General features: G+C 44.4%; 1 protein-coding gene across 1 annotated transcript in view; it reads right to left on the reverse strand.

The window, feature by feature from the left end:
• ADAM9 (ADAM metallopeptidase domain 9) overlaps positions 1 to 21,903 on the reverse strand; it is an 81,657-nt gene that overhangs the window by 18,463 nt on the left and 41,291 nt on the right. The window contains 12 exon segments of the mRNA XM_015414182.1: positions 1,365 to 1,560; positions 3,497 to 3,589; positions 4,754 to 4,925; positions 5,488 to 5,621; positions 9,220 to 9,275; positions 9,786 to 9,800; positions 10,255 to 10,259; positions 10,438 to 10,613; positions 12,242 to 12,313; positions 13,900 to 13,965; positions 16,507 to 16,696; positions 18,289 to 18,365. Coding sequence (XP_015269668.1) covers positions 1,365 to 1,560; positions 3,497 to 3,589; positions 4,754 to 4,925; positions 5,488 to 5,621; positions 9,220 to 9,275; positions 9,786 to 9,800; positions 10,255 to 10,259; positions 10,438 to 10,613; positions 12,242 to 12,313; positions 13,900 to 13,965; positions 16,507 to 16,696; positions 18,289 to 18,365 — 1,252 coding nt within the window.

Raw genomic sequence — 21,903 nt, forward strand, 5'->3', positions numbered from 1 at the left:
GAATTTGAAAAACCCTGTAGAAGATCCCCTGAAGAAGCTTTACTGCGAAACAGGTAGGGATCTATGAAGCTCTAATAAGTACTTTCGCCTTGCACCTGCTTTTTTTTCTTTTTTCCCTGTCTGAACAAGCCATCTCTTTCCCATACATACATACACACCGCAAGTTTCAGACTCAAGGGCTCCAGTTCAGAAAACAGCAATAAAACCCTATTGCTTTACACACACAACATGTACATGAGTTTCCCCAGCTTCTCCAGCTCTCTCAATCCAGGCAAGATGCTACATCCAAGCCACAGGTGGCCTTCCCATGAGGTATGGAAAGGCATCTTCTTTAGGTGCTGGATTTTAGATGTATTAAGGACAGCAGTATGGGAGACAGAATAAGCCCAAAGGGCTAGCAGGACATTCCCCCATGCAAAAAAACCTTACTGAGGCCCCGGTCACACGAGAGGTTTTGGGCCGGGAGAGGGACGGATCGGGGGCGGAGCAAACGGGCACGAGCACACCGCAACATCTGGGAATCGGCATGCACCCGTCCCCAATCTGGCTCTTCAGGCCGAAAATGTGCATGGAAAAATAACCACCCCCAGAGGAGGACTTACTGGATAAGCCGCAGCAAGCGCTGCCATCAGATCACCGGCACGCTCGTCTTCTGGAGCAACCCAGGCTCCCGGCCGAACTGTGCTTGCTCACACATGTGCAGTTCGGCAGCCTCTCTCCCCCTTCAGTAGCTTCCCCCCGGCATCTGGTCGTGCCAGGGAGGAACTGTGCCGCGGCTCAGGGGATCTATGTGATCCCGCCGCCGCGTGTTTCGGTGCGGCTTTAAACAGCCGCACTTTGCCCGTTCTTTTTCCCCACGTGTGGCAGGGGCCTGAAACAAGTAGAACACAAGCAGTGCTGGAACGGAAATGTGTCCTGCGTTAATTAGTAAAAGGATTAGTGTGATGTTGAGATTTTCTGCCTAAGGCACCAAAACGAGTCAAATCTACTGGCAATAATTGCAGGAAAGTAGAATGTTTTGGATTGTTAATCTCCTAGGATTCTACACAAGCAACATATACAGTGAAGACTGCAAATTTAGCACTAAAATTGGTGTCCTTGAGAACCCTAGGAATTATAACTGTGTCAAGGAGTTGAGGGATCTCTAATGGAGTTTTCTCTCCACATTCACCAAACTACAATTCCCAGGATTCTTTAAGGGAAGCTGACAAACTTGCAAAGTTTTAATGTTTGTATAAAATCCAGAAAAAGATACTAATCCCTTGATAACATTTGCCAGCCTTTCCTTGTAGAGAAACAATCTGAAGTCAAAACAGGTGTTTTCATCAAATTAGAATAAAATGACAGAGAACCATCCTTCTTACTTGAGCCAAAGATGGCCTTGCACTGTGCATCATAATACTGGCACATCCCATTGTAGCAATAAGCTTCATCGTTGTGGCATGGGTGCCCATTCTGAACGGTGACATCTTGTGGACAGAACGGTGACGTCCCATTGCAGTACTCAGGAAGGTCACACTCACTGGCACTCTCTCGGCACTCAGTGCCTTGGGAAAGGTACTAGCAGGGACCAAAAACACAGGGGCCATCATCAGTTGCCACTCAGAAATAAACCCAAAGAGATCCGGCAATACAGGCTCGATTGTCCAATAAGAGACTGGCTTGCCAAAGGCAGTGACAGGAGAGATTTGAATCAGGGATTTACTGATACATAGCTCAGTCTCTGGAGGCGAAGAATGCATTTTTCATTTATTCAAGCTTTTAGATGGATTGATGCTCTACTGTATTATAAAAAATGGATAATATAGCAGTTACTGTTGTGTGGGAAACCTTTCAGCTTGTCCTTTCTGGGGATGTCCACAGAATTCTTGGAGGTTTGAGACCTACCACCTACTTCAGGCTGCTTAAATCTGCTGGAGGGTTCACAATTTGCTTCCAAGCCCAGTTCATGGTGGTGGTACTGACCTTTCATAATTTAAGGACTGACCACTCCCATATGAACGTACCCATCCAGTCATCTTCAGAGATCTTGCTTTGGGTGTTCCTGCGATCTGAGGCTGGACAGGTGGCAATCTGAGAAAGGGCCTTCTTGGACACACAGTCCAAACTTTGGAACTCCATCCCCCAGATCTGTCCATCTTTCTCTATTCTCTTGCACCAGTGGGTGAAAACTTTTGTTTTGTTTGGCATACTCCTCAATAACTGTTATTGGCCCTCCTCCCTGGTTTTGATGTTACATGTGTTTATATGTTGTTACTGAATTATTTTATTTAAAATGTTGCCTTAATTTGAATCTTTGCCACCTTGGGGACCCTATTTGTGTGGGAAAGACAGTATAGAAATGTTTTAAATAAATAAATAGTTACTGTGTTTCCAAAAAAGCCAGTTAAAACACTGATAATATAAATAATGGTTGACATCTTATTTGGGATAATTTTGCGTGCTTTTTAAAGATGTGTGCGGTTCTCTTGGATATACTTTATGAATGGTTTAAATAGAAAACAACAACAACAGCAATAATAAAAAACAAACCTGTTGCAGCAGCTGCCCCACTTCCAAAGCAAGCAATGCTAATGTACCTAAATTTTAAACTGTACTGTAGAATACCCTTCTCAAGTGTGATGAACAAGATATAAAACATATAATAATAAGTCTGAAGGACAGTTCATACAGTCCACAGAATCTGGTAGTAAAACTTTTCCTGGACTTTAACACTTGAGGCTGGGGAAGGGTCATGGGTCAGAGCACCGGCTTTGCACTCGGTCCCAGGTTCAGTCACGGGCATCTTCAGTTAAAAGACAGAGCCACTGTCACCCAACGGAGAAAATACTGAGTTAGGTAAACCAACAGTCTGACAAAGGCTAACACATTTTGCTTTGGCATATTGACTATTTTTTTCTCCACAGCAAACCTAAGAGCAACTTTAGGGAAGTGATTTTAATCAAGGAAGATACTGTGAAGGTTTTAAAAAATGAGGAAAAACCAATCACAGGTCAGCCATGTTTCACTTGTTTTAATTTTTAATTTAGATATTTATACCCTGCTTTTCGCCCCAAAGGGGACCCAAAGCAGCTTACAACATTGTTCTCCCCCTCCGCCCTTCATATTCCCTTCCTGTGTGGAAGGTTAGAGAGAATGTCTGGCCCAAAGTCATGCAATGAGCTTCTGTGTCAGAATGGGGATTGGAATCTGAGTTTCCCAGATCCTAGTCTGACACTCTGACCTCTACACCAGGGTGGAACAATTATTATAAAGTTCTATTTATTTCAACAGGACAACAAGTACGCTTTAAGATTATGACCTGTCACATTTTTATCCCACCCTTTCTACCCCCTCAACAACCCTGTGAGGTAAATCAGGTGGAATGAAAGAGAAAGGTCACCCAGGCTTCCCTGGTCTTAGTCCACTACATCATTAATGCAGACTGAGCCATCTTTACCACTCCTTAAAGCCTTAAGTCTTTTTCTTATAATACTTTAGGATAGGAAGGTCTTACATGACAGTTCAGACAGCAGTCTCCATAAGCACAATCAGCTCCTGAGCGCAGTTTGCAAGTTCCTGCTTCACAGCAAGGATCGGATTTGCATTCCTTTAAAAGTTAGGGAAGGGGGGAAAAAGAGATTAAAAAGGAGTTCTTTCTCAGCAATTTTCAATGCTGTCTGCAACTGCAATCTCTTCATTGAATATATTAACTCAAAACTCATCACAGACCAGTGCTAAAGCAGACACAACACTTAGCCATGGCTAAGGGTTTTGTCTAAACACCTACAGAGCCATCCTAAGCAGAGCCATGCCCTTTTAAGTTTACCAAAGTCAATGAGCTTAGAAGGGTGTTAACTCTGTATGGAATTGCACTGCTGATCTGTTGTTAAAAATGGCCACAAACCAGGACATGAAACCATGGTTTGAAGTGGATCTGGAAACCATGGTTTGTGTCAACCATGGTGATATGGTTGACACAATGTTTGGCTAAGGCAGTTTCCCTGCTTCTTCAACTTTGTTCCTCTGCCAGGTGACAAGTAGCTCTCACCGATGTCTCCCTACATCAGCTCACTGCAACCTTGGGAAGAACAAGTACAGTTTTTCTGTATGTTTGGGATCTCAAATAAGGTTAACAGGGTTAAGCATTATCTGTGTGCAGAGCCACTGTTTCAGCAATTTCCCCCCGTCTCTTGAAAAAGGACCACTGATTTTTAAACTTTTTTTCCTGTGAACATAAGAACATGATAAAATTCTTACTGGGTTAAACAAAGTGCCTGTTTAGTCCAACAGCTGCCATTCAGATGTTTTTGGGAAGCTTACAAATAGGGTATGAAGGCCTCTTGTTTATCTCTTCCCAGCATCTGATCTTTAGAGGCATACTGGCCTTGTGTGTGGGGGGGAAAGGTCTCATTAAAGAAAACAGCTTTATATATGTCTAGCAGGGTGTGGATCAAAGGAGAAACAGAATCACATACAAAATAGCACTTAAAAGGCTTCTATTATGAAACTTCAAGAAATGGGTCAGACATTTTAGGCACGATCTACCAAAAAGTTCTAGAAAATAACGGGACCTATGCAAGGGCATGATGATGCTCCTCTGCAGCTCCCATTCATTTCAATGAAAAGGTCACAGAACATCCTGGCAAACTGAGCCCTCTGAGGGCCATTTCTCTTTGCTTGAAATGCCAGGTTTAGACCAAAAACTAGAATCCCATCAAAAGTTCACTTCAGCACCAATAAGAGTTGCCCCTTTGCAACCCCAGGTCCCAACCTCTTGTGATCCACAATCGCAGTCCTCTCCAGCATCCACTAACTTGTTGCCACAGTATGGCGGACTATAGGTTTCTTCTGGCCTAGGAAAATTAAGAAGGCAACTTCCACCTTTGTTCAGAGTTAGCTTTTCAAAGTCATCTGCGCTGCAGCTGCTGAAGTTCATGGCCCCTCTACAACACAGAACATAAGAACAGTCCTTAACCTGGGCACAGTCAACCTCTAAAGCACACTGTAAGGTTACATCAGCTTTATCGCCACCGCTTCTTCTGCCCCAGTGAACCTGGCAATAGAGTGTGCTGAGAATTCTATAAAAGATCCTCTAGGAGCCCACCACACAACTGCAATGCCCAAGAGAGAGAGAATGACTATCAAACCTGTTGAAGTTTGTAGCACAGATGTGCCCATAAAATATGACAGCATTTCAGAAAACAGGTCCAGAGAAACACACACACCCTGATCAAAGCACAGCTAAACAGAGGGTGAAGTGGCATGATGATAATGGACTTTGTGCAATTCTTTGTGAGGTTACTTTTGTATAAGAGTTGGCATCAAAACTGGCAAGATTTGAGCCTTCACAACCATGTTTCAAAAACACCCAAGCAGCATCTACAAAAGGCTGCCACATCTAGGGTTTGGAATTCCTGGTTCTTGCACGACTACCACTCTCTCCCCAATGGGCTGCAGTTACATTCTTTTACCCAAAAGCCATCCAGGAACACAAACATTACTTACGATGCTCCAGAGCTCATAATGCAGTTCTTCACTTCACAGGTACAGGTTCTTTCATCATCATGGTTCATTCCCAGGTTATGGCCAAGTTCATGAGCAACAATGGAAGCAAACATCTGCACACTCATCTGTCCAAACTGAAAGGTAAAGTGAAAACAAATAAGCAAGCAAAAGAGTGTAACAGTAATCTAACTAAGGGCCAAACTACATGTCATGTTTTTTGACAAGTTGGGTCCAGGCTGCCCCCTTCTCTGCCATTTTGACTTGAGAAAATGGGGGGGGGGAGCAGGAGCCCCACCTGCTCCTGTACCAGCATCCCAAGCCCAATTAGGATTCTGGGAACTTTAAAAATGTCTTTTCCCAAAGCTGCCATGTGACTGCAGGGAAGGCAAGGTGAGGCCTGGGAACTCAGATCCACCTCATCAAAAATGTAACATAAAGTTTGACCCTAATGATGGATTTTTCAGGGTAAGGTCAAGAGCTTCTCATTCAATGAAACAAAGTGTCTTGTGGAGCCTTAATGACCAGAACTACTAAATGCCATTGTGCCCTAAGCTTTCTTGAGCCAGAGCACCACTTCAGATAGGTACAAAATGAATGAGCAAGGTAGGGGGTAAGAGATGCTATTGCAAAGGGAGGCCAGAAGGCATAGGGCGTGCTGTGAAAAACTGCACAGCACAGATGAAAAAACAGACAGTGAAAAGTGTAAACAGCCCCATCAGAATGAGAATGGAGCAGCTCCAAACTGCTAAGGAACTTGCCAGGTAAGATGAAACAGTATACATAAGCCCATATGAAAGGACAATTACTTTTCTACAGAGCTAACTATTCCCTGTCCCTACTGAGACCAAGCTCGAAAGAATCCTATGAGTATATGAATTCCAACTCAACACTTCTATGCTGGATTTTTCCTTTGAAACACTTATGCTGAAATAAGAAAATCTTAAGCTTGTTAATGAACATTTAGGGAGACTGAAATGCTCCTCTACTGGTTTCCAAGCATTTCTGTTTTTAATGTCTGGTTTTTACCCATTTATTCTCTTGCGGAGAGACGGATGATTTTGGCAACATAAATAGCAGAAGTATACTGCTGGCACATCTTAGGGTCAAACAATGTAATGATTTGTACTGTGAAGTTATCTGAGGTGTGAGGGAACTCATCTTCCAAGCACTCAAGGCCCGAATTCAAATTGAGAACATAGCGCAGATGGAGAAGAGGCTTCATTCTCCCAGTGCCATTTTCCCAATTCAAAATGGCTCCCGGGACCCTATTTGCCCCAGTGGGGGTGGTGGCCAATGCTCCCCCTAAGCTGTGGAGTCTTGTGAGCAAAAATTCTAAATTGTGAGCTACTGGCATTAAAGTTGTGAGTGAGCTACTGCATAAATTAGTTTGCTCTGGAGCCATCCTTCCTAAGCTAAGACAAAAATGTGTGAGCTGGAGGCTAAAAAACTGAGCTAGCTCACACTAACTCAGCACAGAGGGAACACTGGTGGGGGCTGCAAATGTAGTGTTTGTGTTGGCAGGAGGATAGTCCTGCCCTACAGCTCTGTCAGAAACTACAACAAGTCACAGTTGCTGACCTGAGGAACACTGCAGGACCTTGGCCAGTGCCTCACCTGCCAACTCTATACAAAGAGAGGACTGCAGAGAGACAAGTTGCACCAGCAAAGGAAACTTTCTGGCACCCATAGAAGGTGATACTCAGACCCTATGGAAGCTTCAGGTTCCAGTTTGCTTGCTCCAAATGAGCTGTTCAAATGAGGCTTGTTTTTGCTAATTCTGGGTTGTCTTCTCTTTGCTCTTCTCCCTTTACTTTGTCCGGCATGTAATTGCAGAGAAGCTGGATTTGACAAACTCCTGTTTCTTATATACCTGTTCAAAAATCTGTCCCTCGTAATGAACCATGACATGCTCTTGCTATGCACTGCGAGGCATCATGCGATATAAACAGCAGCACATAAGGTCACTCCATATACATAAGGCCCCAGTCAAGTGCTGTAATACCACTGCAAACAAAGAACAAAACCCTCTGAAAGCACCCAGATCACAACAGCTGCCTGTGGTGTAAAATCAGCTACTGTGCCCTGCACTAGATCAGTTGGAACAGGGATTTTTCAGATGTGGCCCCAAGGCTGTGAAATTCCCATTCCCAAGAGGTCTCTCAGGTCTCCTGGGAATGTTTGTATCTGTAGAATCTTGGCCTTCCATATACCTACAAACATTATTTTATCCTGGAGGTAGCGGTGCCAAGAGGTCTGAAAAAAATTCCTGCCAGTTTTACAGAGGCATAATGTGTAGAAATATGCAGTCTAAGTTTTTCAGGGCTTTTCATGGAGGTAAGTAACATCATCTGTTATGAAACCAGATATTAAGCCTCTGGTAAAGGAAAGGAGCTGCGGTGGCTCAAGTGGTTAAGACGCTGAACTGCAGGCTGTGGAAGGTCGGTAGTTCAACAGTTCGAGACCCGAGTGTGCCACATGACGGAGTGAGCTCCCGTCTCTAGTTCCAGCTCCTGCCAACCTAGCAGTTCGAAAGCAAGAAATTGCAAGTACATAAATAGGTCACTTCAGTGGGAAGGTAACAGCGTTCTGTGCACCTTGGTGTTTAGTCATGCCGGCCAGATGACCACGGAAATGTCTTCAGACAGCGCTGGCTCTTTGGCTTTGAAACGGAGATGAGCACCGCAACCCTAGTCGGATTCGACTGGCTTTTGAGCAAGGGTACCTTTACCTTTAAAGGAACAGGACATTTTTCTCCAGGCTTTGTCAGCAACCCTATTTAAAGGGCAGCTGGTGTGCTTATTCCCCAAAACAGTTTTAATCTGTGGATTTTACTGCTAATTGCTGATCTCATTGTCTCTTTTTTACTAATTTTGCTGCTTTGATGATTTTAAAAAAAATTTACAAATGTTTTTAGGATTGCTTTTCTTATGTAGCAGGTTGTAGTTTGTAATAGATGGACTGCAACTTGCATTATAATTTTATGGTATTTTCGTCTCATGTTGAGAGCTGTTGTACGTATCATTTTTTTAAGGCTGAAAAGGCAGGAGGCAGGGAAGGTCTTCTAAATAAATACACGCAACAGGGGGCCATTTCAAACCACCGTTTCCAACACAGACATCAGGACCTCGATTTCTATTTCCGCTTAATAGAGGAGCAATAAATGATGTCCTACCACATTAATCCCTCCAGCGTGACTCTTGGAGCCCACAGTCCCCACATCGGCCAACGGAGATGAGCACCGCAACCCTAGAGTCGGATTCGACTGGCTTTTGAGCAAGGGAACCTTTACCTTTAAAGGAACAGGACATTTTTCTCCAGGCTTTGTCAGCAACCCTATTTACAGGGCAGCTGGTGTGTTTATTCCCCAAAACAGTTTTAATCTGTGGGTTTTACTGCTAATTGCTGATCTCATTACCTCTTTTTTACTAATTTTGCTGCTTTGATGATTTAAAAAAAATTTTACCAATGTTTTTAGGATTGCTTCTCTTATGTAGCAGGTTGTAGTTTTTAACAGATGGACTGCAACTTGCATTATGATTTTATGGTATTTTCGTCTCCTGTTGAGAGCTGTTGTACGTATCATTTTTTAAGGCTGAAAAGGCAGGAGGCAGGGAAGGTCTTCTAAATAAATACACGCAACAGGGGGCCATTTCAAACCACCGTTTCCAACACAGACATCAGGACCTCGATTTCTATTTCCGCTTAATAGAGAAGCAATAACTGATGTCCTACCACATTAATCCCTCCAGCGTGACTCTTGGAGCACACGGTCCCCACGTAGGCCATTCCTAACAAATGGTCTTTTCCTGAAATATATCCAAATAAAAAGCAAGTGGAAGCCTGATTAGTTAATGCCGAAGATAAAATAGACTTCACACATTCATAACCATGTACCATATTACAACCAAACACTGGTAACCGACCTGCTTCAGGAATCTGGGAACTAGCTAAACAGAGACTCGGGTTCCTGGCTCTATAGAATTTTTAAAGCACAAATCTTACTATGCTTCTTAGATTAATTCAAAAGAAAAGATCCAGGCGTAAATTAGCACACTATTATGCTGTCTGATTTGAGACTAAGTCTGTGTAAGATCGGATAGCCCAACCTAGTCAGATCTCGGAAGCTAAGCAGGGTCGACTCTGGCAAGTACTTGGATGGGAGACCTCCTTGAAATACCAGAGGTGGGAGGTGGGGGCAGGCTTTATTCAGCCACCTCTCTGAATATCCTCCAGGCCTCCCAGTAGGGGTCAGTCACCAGAGGTTGTCATGACTTCCAGGTGCACACACAGTCAGTGACCAGAGGTCGCTATGACTTCCAGGTGTGTGTGTGTGTGCGCGCGCGTACACACACACACACACACATTTTAAAAATACCAAAAAAAGAGAGGTCCTCATACTCGAAAAGGTTGGGAAGCACTGCTCTGAAGTGCCTTAAAGTGAGAACCAGTGCAGTACAGTGGTTATAGAGTGTTCGACTAGGATCTGGCCAATATTTATGAACCATTACCATACTAACATGTAACTGAGTCATTCTCTAACTGAGTGCAAGGACATGAGTGACTCAAGAGTGCTCATGATAAATGTAACTAATTGATGAATTAAAAGGTTTCTTGAGAGGCAATTAGTCTCTTCTGAGGAAAAGCTCCAACAGTTTCAGGGGAAAAGCATGGATTTGGATGTCTGGGTCAGCATATTTCCCTGTAAGAATCCAATGCAGTTTTGGAGAGACATTTCAAATTATAGGAGAGATCTGGGACGGTATAGACAGCCTCTCCCCCAGCAATTTATCCTCTCCCAGGCACCTGGGGATCCAAATCAGCACTTTAAAATATAAAAAAACCAAAGGCAAGTGTAGTATGTTCCCCTGACTCCTCTTTTTAGCCTACCCCTTGTTTCTGGCTGCAGGCCTTTAAGTATTCTTAGTGACAGAGTGACTAGGGAACGGGAACTCTTACAGAACAAACTGTGCACTGTCGTGTCTTCGGCGCAAGACAAGGTCCTGTTCTCGCCACTGGACAAAGTTAGAAAGAACATCCCCTGCACCTCCTTCTATGCTGATCCTATTTGCTTTTGTCCAGATCTCCAAGCCCACCAAGACGACACGGATATTCAGCACACTATACATCTGTAAAAGCATAAAGAAATGCAGAGCAGAAATGGGAATTAAGATGGGATTCACCACGGTGAGTTTATCTCAGTTATTCCTAAATTGTTATCTGTTATTCCTAAACTGCATGGCAGGAAACTCTGCGTTATGAGAGGAGCTGAAGGCTGCTTTGAAACATTAAGCTGGCATGTTGGATGCATCCACCATTCTATGTCCCTTTGAGTGGGTGGAACCCTACAGCCACTGATCCCCCCCCCCCGCCAACAGTATTTGGGTAATGACATAATCCTGAGAAAGGGAGTAAGCATGCACTGAGATTTCCTGTCATGGTTTATTAAGAAACAGCTGACCACACAGGGGAATCCTTGGGCCTTCTCAGTCACAGCACCAAAATTATGAAACTCCCTCCCCAGGGATATTCATCAGTCCCCCTCTTCCACCACAGTCTTTTGCCAGTGGGTGAAGTCTTTATGTTTTATCGGGTGCTCCCTTCAATGATCTCACATTCCTGCCTGTTGTTTTAATTTGCTGTGCTTTCTTTTATATATGTATTAACTCTGTTTTAATTGGTCTTATAATGTATTTTTAATTATGCTGTTTTAATTGTTAGTTGCTTTGGTGGCCCTGATTGACCAGAAATGCAGGATATAAATATTGTAAACGGACATTACCCAACAAATTCATTGCCGGAGGATGTAGTATTGGCCACAAGCATAAACAGCTTTAAAAGGTGGTTAGACATTCATGGAGGATAGGTCTATCAATGGCTAATACTAGTCACAGTGACTAAAAGAACCTCCACATTCAAAGGCAATGAAACTCTGAATACCAGTCTTAGGAGGCAGCATCAGCAGAACGCCTTAGCCCCTATGCCCTATCGTTGGCTCTCCAGGGAATCAAAGTACAGGGCCAATGACTAAAAACTAAAAAAAAATGTATTTATTATCAGTTAGTTAAAAACAATTATGGGCCCAGTTGTAGCCTCAATTCAGAATAAAAGTGTACAACATACAGAAGTGGGACCTATTGCGACCAGATGCGTTTCGGCCAAAATGTGTTTGGTCGCAATAGGTCCCACTTCTGTATGTTGTACACTTTTATTCTGAATTGAGGCTACAACTGGGCCCATAATTGTTTTTAACTAACTGATAATAAATGCATGTATTTTTGAAAATATTTAAGTTATAATACAGTTTTTAGTCATTGGCCCTTTATTTTGTATGTAGCTAACCTTTCAGATACTTGATTCATTTGTTTGGGTTAAGGTCCCTTCCTCTTTTTTCCCTCTTTCTTCTTGGCCACTGTGTGAGACAGGACGCTGGGCTAGAGAGACCACTGGTCTGATCCAGCAGGGCTCTTCTTATGTTCTTAAACAAATAAACAGAAGAATCACCATGCTCCAGAAAGCAGTCCCATCCCTGAGTGACATAGCAAAGGGAGAATCAAGCAGGGAGGCAGACAGCACGCCCCAAAAGCTCAGAGTTATAAAATTTGACTTCTGACATTGAAAAAATATAGATTTTTTTTAAGCTTTAAAAGCACATGGCCCTCAATCAAAGGAAAGGTGAAGGAGTCAAAATATGTGCAGGTCTTCCCATGCTTCTTTCAAAAAATATATTGTCATCATCACTTATACTTTCACTTACACTGTCCAAGTAGTTGGCCAACTGCACCATCTCTTCTCTCACGGCACTTTCATTCTTGCCTAGCAGCACATACTACAAGAGAAGGAAAAACTTATGCATGAAAGGAAAAACAAGATTATTTTAAAAGAACAACACATTGACAGCATAAGTGCCACACCTCAAGCCACCATGGTTAAAAGCTGACTACGGTATGCCTAACAAGCTTCCAGAAGCTGTCAGTCTGCAGAACAGGTCTTTGTATTCACGCCACCCGACCAACATGTTTCAGAGAGAAAGGAAACAGAAAAGGATTAAGTTTCATTTATATGTTACTAGATTATGAGAAATGTTAGGAAAAGGCAGATGGATTGGGATCGTCTCAGGAATGAGCATTTGTCCGCAAGATAGCTGGGCTGAAGAACATGACTGAGAAACAATATTATAGGTTGTCGCAGAACTGAGGTTGATTCCAGAAGGGTCAGTGCAAGAAGAGAAGCAGGTAGTAGGATTGGTGACAGGAGGGATCCCAGAAAAGGCCTGACCAGTGGTGCAACACTTGAAGTAAGAAGGGACAAAGCCAGAAGCAGAGTCTGCTTTATTACATGGACAAAGGAGCACGCAACCTCACTGGTGGCAACTGTCCACATTTCAATTACCACTCCTTTTTCTTGCTGATTCAAGGACCTGCTTTAAAAATCTCAAGAGGTAGATGGTAGTATTTTTCCCCATTATTTCAAATCACTTCTTCAGTTGGTTCCATATCTAATTTTTTGTATAATTACTGCAACTGTGAATTTTACACATTTGTGTGGGGGTGTTGAAATGCAGCCAGAACTTCACTCCGGGGGTTCAGCGTTCTCACATGGCTGCCCACTCAGTTATGCAGCATCCAGGTTACAGGTCTGTCTGTTTTCACCCACAACTACTAAAGACGTCAGGCTTCCTCAAGTTTGGTACCTACTGGTTTTCAGAAGGCTTAGCAGATGCCTGCATGGGCAAATGAAAGTCAAGCAAAGAATCTAGATGGGGTTCTCTGTTCTAATACTGCTATTCCCTCAATCTGGGTAGCTCACAGTTTAAAGCGTTCCATCCACTTAACCCCTCAACCATGCAGCACCAGAAGGAGTTGGGGTTGGGAACTTCCTTCCCTCTCAGTGTGACCAGATGGCCTGTGGCTGTCTGGAACCACTGCTGGGGAGATAGTGGAAAGGAATGTGCCTTTTTGGTTCGGTTTTGCAAGAGAGCAGAGGAGAGGGAACTGTGCATTCCTTCCACCAAGGCTAGGTGCAAGAGACAGTGTATATGGCAGGGATCACTGCCACCTTAGAAAAGAAGTGACAATGGCTGATGAGCAAAGCAGCCATCCTTTTCTGAGGTACTTCTTTGGTGTCTTTTCCAAATAAGATAACATACTGTTATCTGTTCCAAGCAGATTATCTAGCATGACTGTGATTAACAGGAAAGATAAATGTAAGGACACGTAATCAGTCACAGAGGGGAGGGGTGGAGAAAGCTAATAGTTTAGCCTATCTAGCAGCGAAGCAGTGGCTCAAAGGACATAGCTCCAGCCCAGCTATTGCTGTGTTTCAAGTGTGTCCACAGCTGCTAACCCAAACAAAGCTGTTCTCCCACTGGGATAAGTGTAACCGCTTATGCTGGTCAATGCAGGATAATCATACCCTTTCATTGTCCACAACTATAAAGAGCTCCACGTATCTTGTCTGTAGAAGGACACCTCTTTTTCTCTGTAAAAAGTTAGGGGGGGGGAGAGAAAAACATTACAGTAAACTATTCTCTTGCCTACATTCCAAAAAATGACATCATCCTAATCCATGTTCCCATTTCAAACTGAGACCACTATTAAGATACACACCCAAAACACAAAGAGCCAAAACACTCCTAACAATTCTTTATGGCATAGATCAACATTTGTCAAGAACCCCCCAAAAACAATTAAATTGAACCACAATAGGAGTAACATGATGTTCACTAAAGCACCGTCATCCATGTCCAGATTAATTCCTGATCTTTCTTAAAACCACAGAAGCAAGTTTCTGTCTCTCTCGGACAGTGGGTTGGACCCAGGCTGAACTGGCATTTCTGCCAATTCCCCCTTCCTGCTGCAAACCATCCCTTCAAGCCATTCTTCATGTCCCCCTATCCTCTAGGGGCAGCACTTTGTAGAGGTCAGTGGGCTGCCGGGGGGGGGGGGGCAGGAAAGTTCCATTCTGTCATGGGTAAATACCAAATAAAGGTAAAGGTTCCCTTGCTCGAAAGCCAGTCGAATCCGACTCTAGGGTTGCGGTGCTCATCTCCGTTTCAAAGCCGAAGAGCCAGCGCTGTCCGAAGACGTTTCCGTGGTCATGTGGCCGGCATGACTAAACACCAAGGCGCACGGAACACTGTTGCCTTCCCACCGAAGTGGTACCTATTTATCTACTTGCAATTTCTTGCTTTCGAACTGCTAGGTTGGCAGGAGCTGGAACTAGAGATGGGAACCCATTCCATCATGTGGCACTCGGGTCTCGAACTGCTTGACTACTGACCTTCCACAGCCTGCAGTTCAGCATCTTAACCACTTGAGCCACCACAGCTCCAAAATACCAAATAGACATATGTAAATTCCTGTAGCATCACTATGGAGGCCATTTTCCAGCCATTTTTTTCTCCTGTTCTACAGTTTCTCAAGAGCAGGGGATTGGGGCCAAGGGCAGAGGGCTTAACTATCATGGGTGGCTAATGGCAATCCTATCAATAGGGCCAATAGCATTCCCCAGGGCCATTCTAGTTTGGGAAAACACCATGGCAGGAAGGTTTAAGAACCCTCTACTCACACACCATGGTCCCAACCTGAATTCAGCTTCCACTCTCTTGGGAATTGAGTCACCAATAAAGATTTTGTGGTAGACACGGACATGATGCAAGTACTGTGTAACATGTAGTTAATCCCTTAGTATTTGCCCCAGACTCCCAAATTCTTTGAACAATGAATCCTGAATACATAGACATGAAAGGTACATATAAACAACTTTGTATACTTTATCCTAAGTGCAAAACATGGAGCGGGGGGAGTGCGTTTGAATAGCCCATGGCTCTTATAAACAACACAGTGGCCATTTTAAAGCTGTTACTCAATTGGTGGCCCAAGATTGCCAGCCAGCCCCCCTATAGTGGGGGCAGAGGGTCCCCCAGTCCCAGCTGGCGTTACCCCTGCTGTTCTGAGAGGTGGTGGCAGAAAAATAAAATTTAAAAAATTGCTGTTGGCATGATGTCATTTCTAGGGAAATCCAGAAGTGACATCGTGCCTCTTTAGGAATTGGCCAAACCTCTATGGTAAAACCACAGAGTTTTCAGAGATTCCTAGAGAAGACTCATGTCACTTTCAGGTTTTCTCAGAAGCGACATCTTGCTGTCAGCTACGCCCATGCCTTCCCTCCAGTCTCCTGGCAACCTTAGCCTCAACTCCGTCCCCCACCATGCATCTCAACCACTTTTTTCCTCAGCAGCTGAAGCACAGAAAAAAGCCCTATCTGAGCAACAGTGGCACTTTTTTCCTCAGCAGCTGAAGCACAGCAGCTGAAAAAAGCCCTATCTGAGCAACAGCAGAGACTTGGGCAGAATTCTCCCCTCGTTCACCCTCTGAGCTATGCACTTCTGACGTGAACAAGGGGAGAAGATTGAGAGACATTCTTAGACCATAAGGCCGCCCTCTATACAAAATACGGTCCCATCAGAACTAGGGGCTGAGCTTAATTTGAAGGCTGCTTTTGTGTAAAACATTTCACATACACCCCAGAAAAAAAGAGTTCCCTCCTATTTCGTTTAGGGCACGCACACACAGGGGTAGAAATGTTCACCCCTTTGAAAGTGGCAGTTTCTACTTTCAAGGAGGCGACCTGAAGCATAAACCCCTTCCCCCTCTCTTGGCAAGAACTTTACTGAGGGTGGACTCGCGATGTTTTCATTTAAAGGTTATTTTTCAGATGGGGGGGTGATGTTCTTTCAGAGGAAACTTCATGCTCCCCCCCAATTCTCCTTTTGCTGCAAAAAGAGCCCCATCAAATCTGGCACAGCTCCAGCTGGTGACCAGAGATTTATCGTGAAATGCTACAAACACATCAGGCACTCCTAACATGTTTGGGCACACCTCTTTGCTTAATTCATAAACCACTTGGGGAATTTTTGTGGGAAACTGGGCTGTCAGTCAAAATATTAAATGAAAGAGGGAGAAAAAATAAACCAAGTTCCAATCCACAAAGAAAACCCCCCTCCCTCAAAGTACTCACTCTCAGCAGCTGAGTCCCACTGTGAGGGTGTAAATGGTCCGTTGTTTCCCATTTCCGACCTGGGTCAGCAACCCCACAAGCCATGGGCTCTTTCTTCACGTTTTCCATTCGGTAGACAATGTGTTGAAAGCCAGAAGGCGACTCCATAGGTTCAATTCCATAGGTGATGTTCTCGACTTGCAGCAATCCCCTGGCAATTACATTATCTCATGCATTAAAACCCATTATTCTCTGGGCCGGGGGGGAAAGGCTATGGAACATCACAGAGAGGAAATCAAGAGGTTTTTTTAAGGATGCAGAAGTCGCACACGGCACAGTCCAATTCAGACTGCAAGTGCAGAACTACCTGTTTGTTGCACTGTTCAAGCAAACTTCCCTGAGTATAGAAAGCCAGCATTTCAAAGAGAAGTCTAGGCTACCTCTCCAACATGCTCCCCTACTACTGGCTTCTGCTGAGAGGGATCCTATGGAGGGGCACAACAGGTCTCTATGTGAAGAGCATACAAAGATGGGCTCAGCTCCTCCGTCAGGGGTCCTAGCAATACACAAGCACCCCCTCCCACTGTCTTAAAGAGCATAATTTTGCCAGTAAAGGCAATTCTGCTCCAGAAGCATATCACAAGATCTGGAATCAGGAGAGGCAGCCTTGAATAAAACATTTTGTCCAATGCATGGAGTAAAAGTCTTCCTCTTTTGCTTGGAATCCTGAGCAGATGGGGAGGATACCTGCCCACCAGCCTTTGAAGTGTCAGGTATGTGGGACAGGCGGTGGGGACTGGCTGGCTTTACCATTCTGTGCTCCTTTGGAGAAGAATCTTTATTGATCTATTAAATTTTTATCCTACCCGTCCTCCAAGGGATACACATTTTCCCTTTCCTCTGTTTTATCCTGGGAGGTAAGTTAAGCTGATAGAAAGTGAGGTCACCTAGTGAGCTAGGATCTGAACCTAGTCTGACACTGTAGCCACTACACCACCCCAGATGTCCAGCTAGGCAAAGATAGCTGATGCTGGAATAAATGAGAAACGTTTCAGTGGCCAAGGAGGATCTGTTTAATGAGGGGCAGTAGCTTTTCCTGAGAGACCATGGGAAGTAAGCCAGCCACAATCCATGAAGTTTCTCCTACTCTGATGACCTACTAGAAGTTGGGAGCCTATCAGTTGGATCACAGTGACAGCATTTGGCAAATCAAAGTATTAACATAACAACAAGCAATAAAGCAAGCAACTTCACTGCAATCATTCCCAGCTGTTCCTACTCCCCTACATGACATCAGACATATCCCTTAGCCAGCTGTGAGCAACTCAAAATGTCAGACACCATTTTTAAAATAAATAATACAGAAGGAATGTCCTCAGCTACAATTTGGGAAGCAAGCAAAGCTTTTATTAGAAGAATCTTCCTTGAAGCTGCCACCAAAAAGAAATGAGAAAAATCAGAACAAACCAAGATAATAGTTGAAAAAATTCAAAACCATACAGTGGCATTCTCCTTGTTTATTATCATAATACTTGCAAATATTTATTTCAGCTATACCTCAGACACGTTTTCCCTAATCTGTACCCTTAGGTGGAAAAGTCCAGAAAGGGCTGTACCACACACTACTGAAGCAGTGCTCAAGCCCTTGTTAACAAATCAAATATTCCAGCACATGTAGCCACATGTAGTCACAGATCCCAAGTCTGCAAAATGTAATTTCTAAATGAAGAACTCAATCTGATATATTCCAGGAGACAGAGAAAGCACATGTACCTCAGCAAAAGACAAGATTGCATCCATTACCTGAGTCCAAAGCAAGTGCTGACAGCAACAACAGAATCTGACATTCCTTCAACGTATCCCTGATAGTGGCAGTGGCCCTAAGGGGGGGGGGGAGAGAAGACAGAAAACTAAGAAAAAGGCTTTACAATCCCAAGCGGAGTCACACTCTTCTAAACCTACTAAAGTCAGTGGGTTTAGAAGATTGTAACTGTGCACAAAATGGCACTGTTGGCACAACATCTACATGGCACATTTATTTGGTTAAAACTACTTTAAACAATCAGGAGTTCCCCAAGGAATCCAAGCTCTTACAATTTTGTGGGAGCCAAGGTTCTCAGAATGTTACAGTTCATAGTAGGTAACGCATCTTGCACAAGTACAACCAACATGGAGAATACACAAACTCCTTTATACACCATGATGCCTTTTCCCCCCTGAATGTCTTCCAGCTCTTCTTAGTCACATCAGATGTTTTGTTTAACCATTGTAATGTAGTGTCAGAGTCTGGTTTCATTAGGGTTGCCAAGTTGTTGCAGTCGCCGCAGCAGGGGACTCCCGGGGGGCGACTGGAGCGCGCGCGCCGCACGCACGTCACACGCACGTCACACAGAGTTTTCCCTCCGATGGTCGTGGCCCCGCCCCCAGCGTGCCCGACGTCCTAACGTCACTTCCGTGTGACGTGCATGCGGCATGCGCGCTCCAGTCGCCCCCCGGGAGTCCCTGCTGCGGCGACTGCAACAACTTGGCAACCCTAATGAAACCAGACTCTGACACTACATTACAATGGTTAAACAAAACATCTGATGTGACTAAGAAGAGCTGGAAGACATTCAGGGGGGAAAAGGCATCATGGTGTATAAAGGAGTTTGTGTATTCTCCATGTTGGTTGTACTTGTGCAAGATGCGTTACCTACTGTGAACTGTAACATTCTGAGAACCTTGGCTCCCACAAAATTGTAAGAGCTTGGATTCCTTGGGGAACTCCTGATTGTTTAAAGTAGTTTTAACCAAATAAATGTGCCATGTAGATGTTGTGCCAACAGTGCCATTTTGTTTGCAAATCTGCAGCATAAACCTAGCACATGACTTGTAGAAGGCATAACTTCCAAACTGCAAGATGACATAGTCCCGCTGTACACTGCATTGGTCAGACTGCACCTGGAGCATTGCGTGCAGTTCTGGAGACCTCGTTTCAAAAAGGATGTGGACAGAATAGAGCGGGTGCAGAGGAGAGTGATGAAGACAATTGGGGGCCTGGAGACCAAGCCTTATGAGGAAAGGCTGAGGGACTTGGGAATGTTTAGCCTGAAGAAGAGGAGGTTGAGGGGGTACATGATTGCTCTCTTTAAGGATCTGAAGGGCTGTCGCTTAGAGGAGGGCAGGGAGCTGTTCCTGTTGGCAGCAGAAGATAGGACTTGCAATAATGGGTTTAAATTAAGAGCGGGAAGGTACTGGCTGGATATCAGGGAAAGGTTTTTACAGTAAAAGTTGTTCAACAGTGAATCAGCTGCCTAAGGAAGTGGTGAGCTTCCCTCTCCCTGGCATTCTTTAAGCAGTGGCCAGACAAACAACTTGTCAGGGATGCTCTAGGCTGATCATGCATTGAGCAGGAGGTTGGACTAGATGGCCTGTATGGCCCCTTCCAACTCTGTGATTCTATGATTCTACCCCTACTGGGGGCCTGGAGCGTATTCAGAGAGGTGGCTGAGTGAAGCCTGCCCCCACCTCCCAACTGCTGGTATTCCAAGGAGGTCTCCCATCCAGGTTCTTGCCAGAGCTGACCCTGCTAGCTTCCACGATCTGACGAGATTGGGCTTGCCTGGGCTATCCAGGTCAGGGCACTTTTACGTAATTGTTTGATTGTCTGACTGTTTTCACAATAGATGGCTAATTTTAAATTTAACAACGGGTGGTGTACTGGACAGCAACAAAGGAGCCAAAGAGAGCCAAGCTCTGCAAACCAAGAGGAGCTGCTGTGCTGAGAAGCGGAGCCACGTAGGACTGACAGTTGGAAAAGGTCAGTTGGAGATGAGGGTTAATTGAAGGAGTTAGCCTGACAAGGAAAGAGGGATGAGGATCAGTGTGGGGAAAAGTCTTTATTGTTAATCACCTTATACTGTCCAGGAACAGAGTCTAAAAGTTACAGCCGGGTTCACTGGGTTTATTTGTAAAGGTATAACGCATTCAGGCCTGCTAGCAAAGGGTTTCTTGGTATTTATAGTTTACAAGCATGTCAGAACATGAATTGCAATTCTCTGTGTTACTTGATTACCTCAGTTCTTGTTGTACCCAATAAACCTTCTTATTGTTCTCTCTCTCAAAAAAACCCCTTCATCCTTATGTCAAGTTTACCTCATGTCTCTGTTGTTGGCCACAGGCAGCTGTCACATCCATAGCAAGTTGTATCTTGGGCCAGTTTCAGAGGGTACCTGTGTTAGTCTAATGAAAAAAGCTCTGACTCTTGAAAGCTCAAACCCTGAAAATCTTGTTGGTCTCTCAGATGCTACTAGACACTAATCCAGCTGTATCTCGGACCAGTATTCTTGCTGGCATCCCTGGTACAGTGGGGAGGTGTGAAGGTGGCTAACCTGGAGTGGTGTTTGGTGAGGGGGGCTGTTAAAGGGATGCACCCAAGGAACTGTCAAAGCTGCTCACTTTTTAATTGTTCTAATTATGGTTTTTAAAAGGAGCTGCGGTGGCTCAAGTGGTTAAGACGCTGAACTGCAGGCTGTGGAAGGTCAGTAGTTCAGCAGTTCGAGACCCGGGTGCTGCAAGACGGAGTGAGCTCCCGTCTCTAATTCCAGCTCTTGCCAACCTAGCAGTTCGAAAGCAACAAGTTGCAAGTAGATAAATAGGTACCACTTCGGTGGGAAGGGAACAGCATTCCGTGCGCCTTGGTGTTTAGTCATGCCAGCCACATGACTACAGAAACGTCTTCGGACAGCGCTGGCTCTTCGGCTTTGAAACGGAGATGAGCACCGCAACCCTAGAGTCGGATTCGACAGGCTTTCGAGCAAGGGAGACCTTTACCTTTACCTTTAATTATGGTTTTAATTATTTTTTGTACATTGTCTTGGAGAACATGGGTTAAAAACCAATCTAAACTTAAATAATTTAAATAAACAGAAGTGGAAGGATGCACTGAAATCTAGACTTGCCCCCAACACATTTATTTGAGGGACTGTTGGCCCTTAGGGAACACTTCTTCTCATGTGAGTCCCTCCCCATACACTGATACTTGAAGGGAGGCATCAGCATGGCATAATACCATACACTCCATCCTGCAAAGTAGTCATTTTCTGCATGGAAACTGATCTCTATCAGCTAGAGATACTTTTTGTTACTCCTAGGGGCTGTCATTCCTAGCTGGGGCCTGTCATTCCAGTCCCAGAGTATTTGGGCCCAGAGACCCAGTTTCAACTCCCCACTTTGCCATGGGTTGCTGGGTGAGCCTGGGCCAGTCACAGCCTCAGCCTAACCTCCCTCACAGAATTCTTGCAAGGAGAAGATTGATGGGGGGGGGGCATAACATAAGCTGCTTTGGATCCCTCTTGGGTGGGGGGAAAGGCAGGGCATAAGTGAATAATAATAAATAATTTCCACTGAATCTGATCTGAGGCAAGGTTCAAACTTATA

This window comes from Gekko japonicus, unplaced genomic scaffold, assembly GCF_001447785.1.
Source record: "Gekko japonicus isolate JY-2015 unplaced genomic scaffold, Gekko_japonicus_V1.1 scaffold9, whole genome shotgun sequence".
NCBI lineage: Eukaryota > Metazoa > Chordata > Lepidosauria > Squamata > Gekkonidae > Gekko > Gekko japonicus.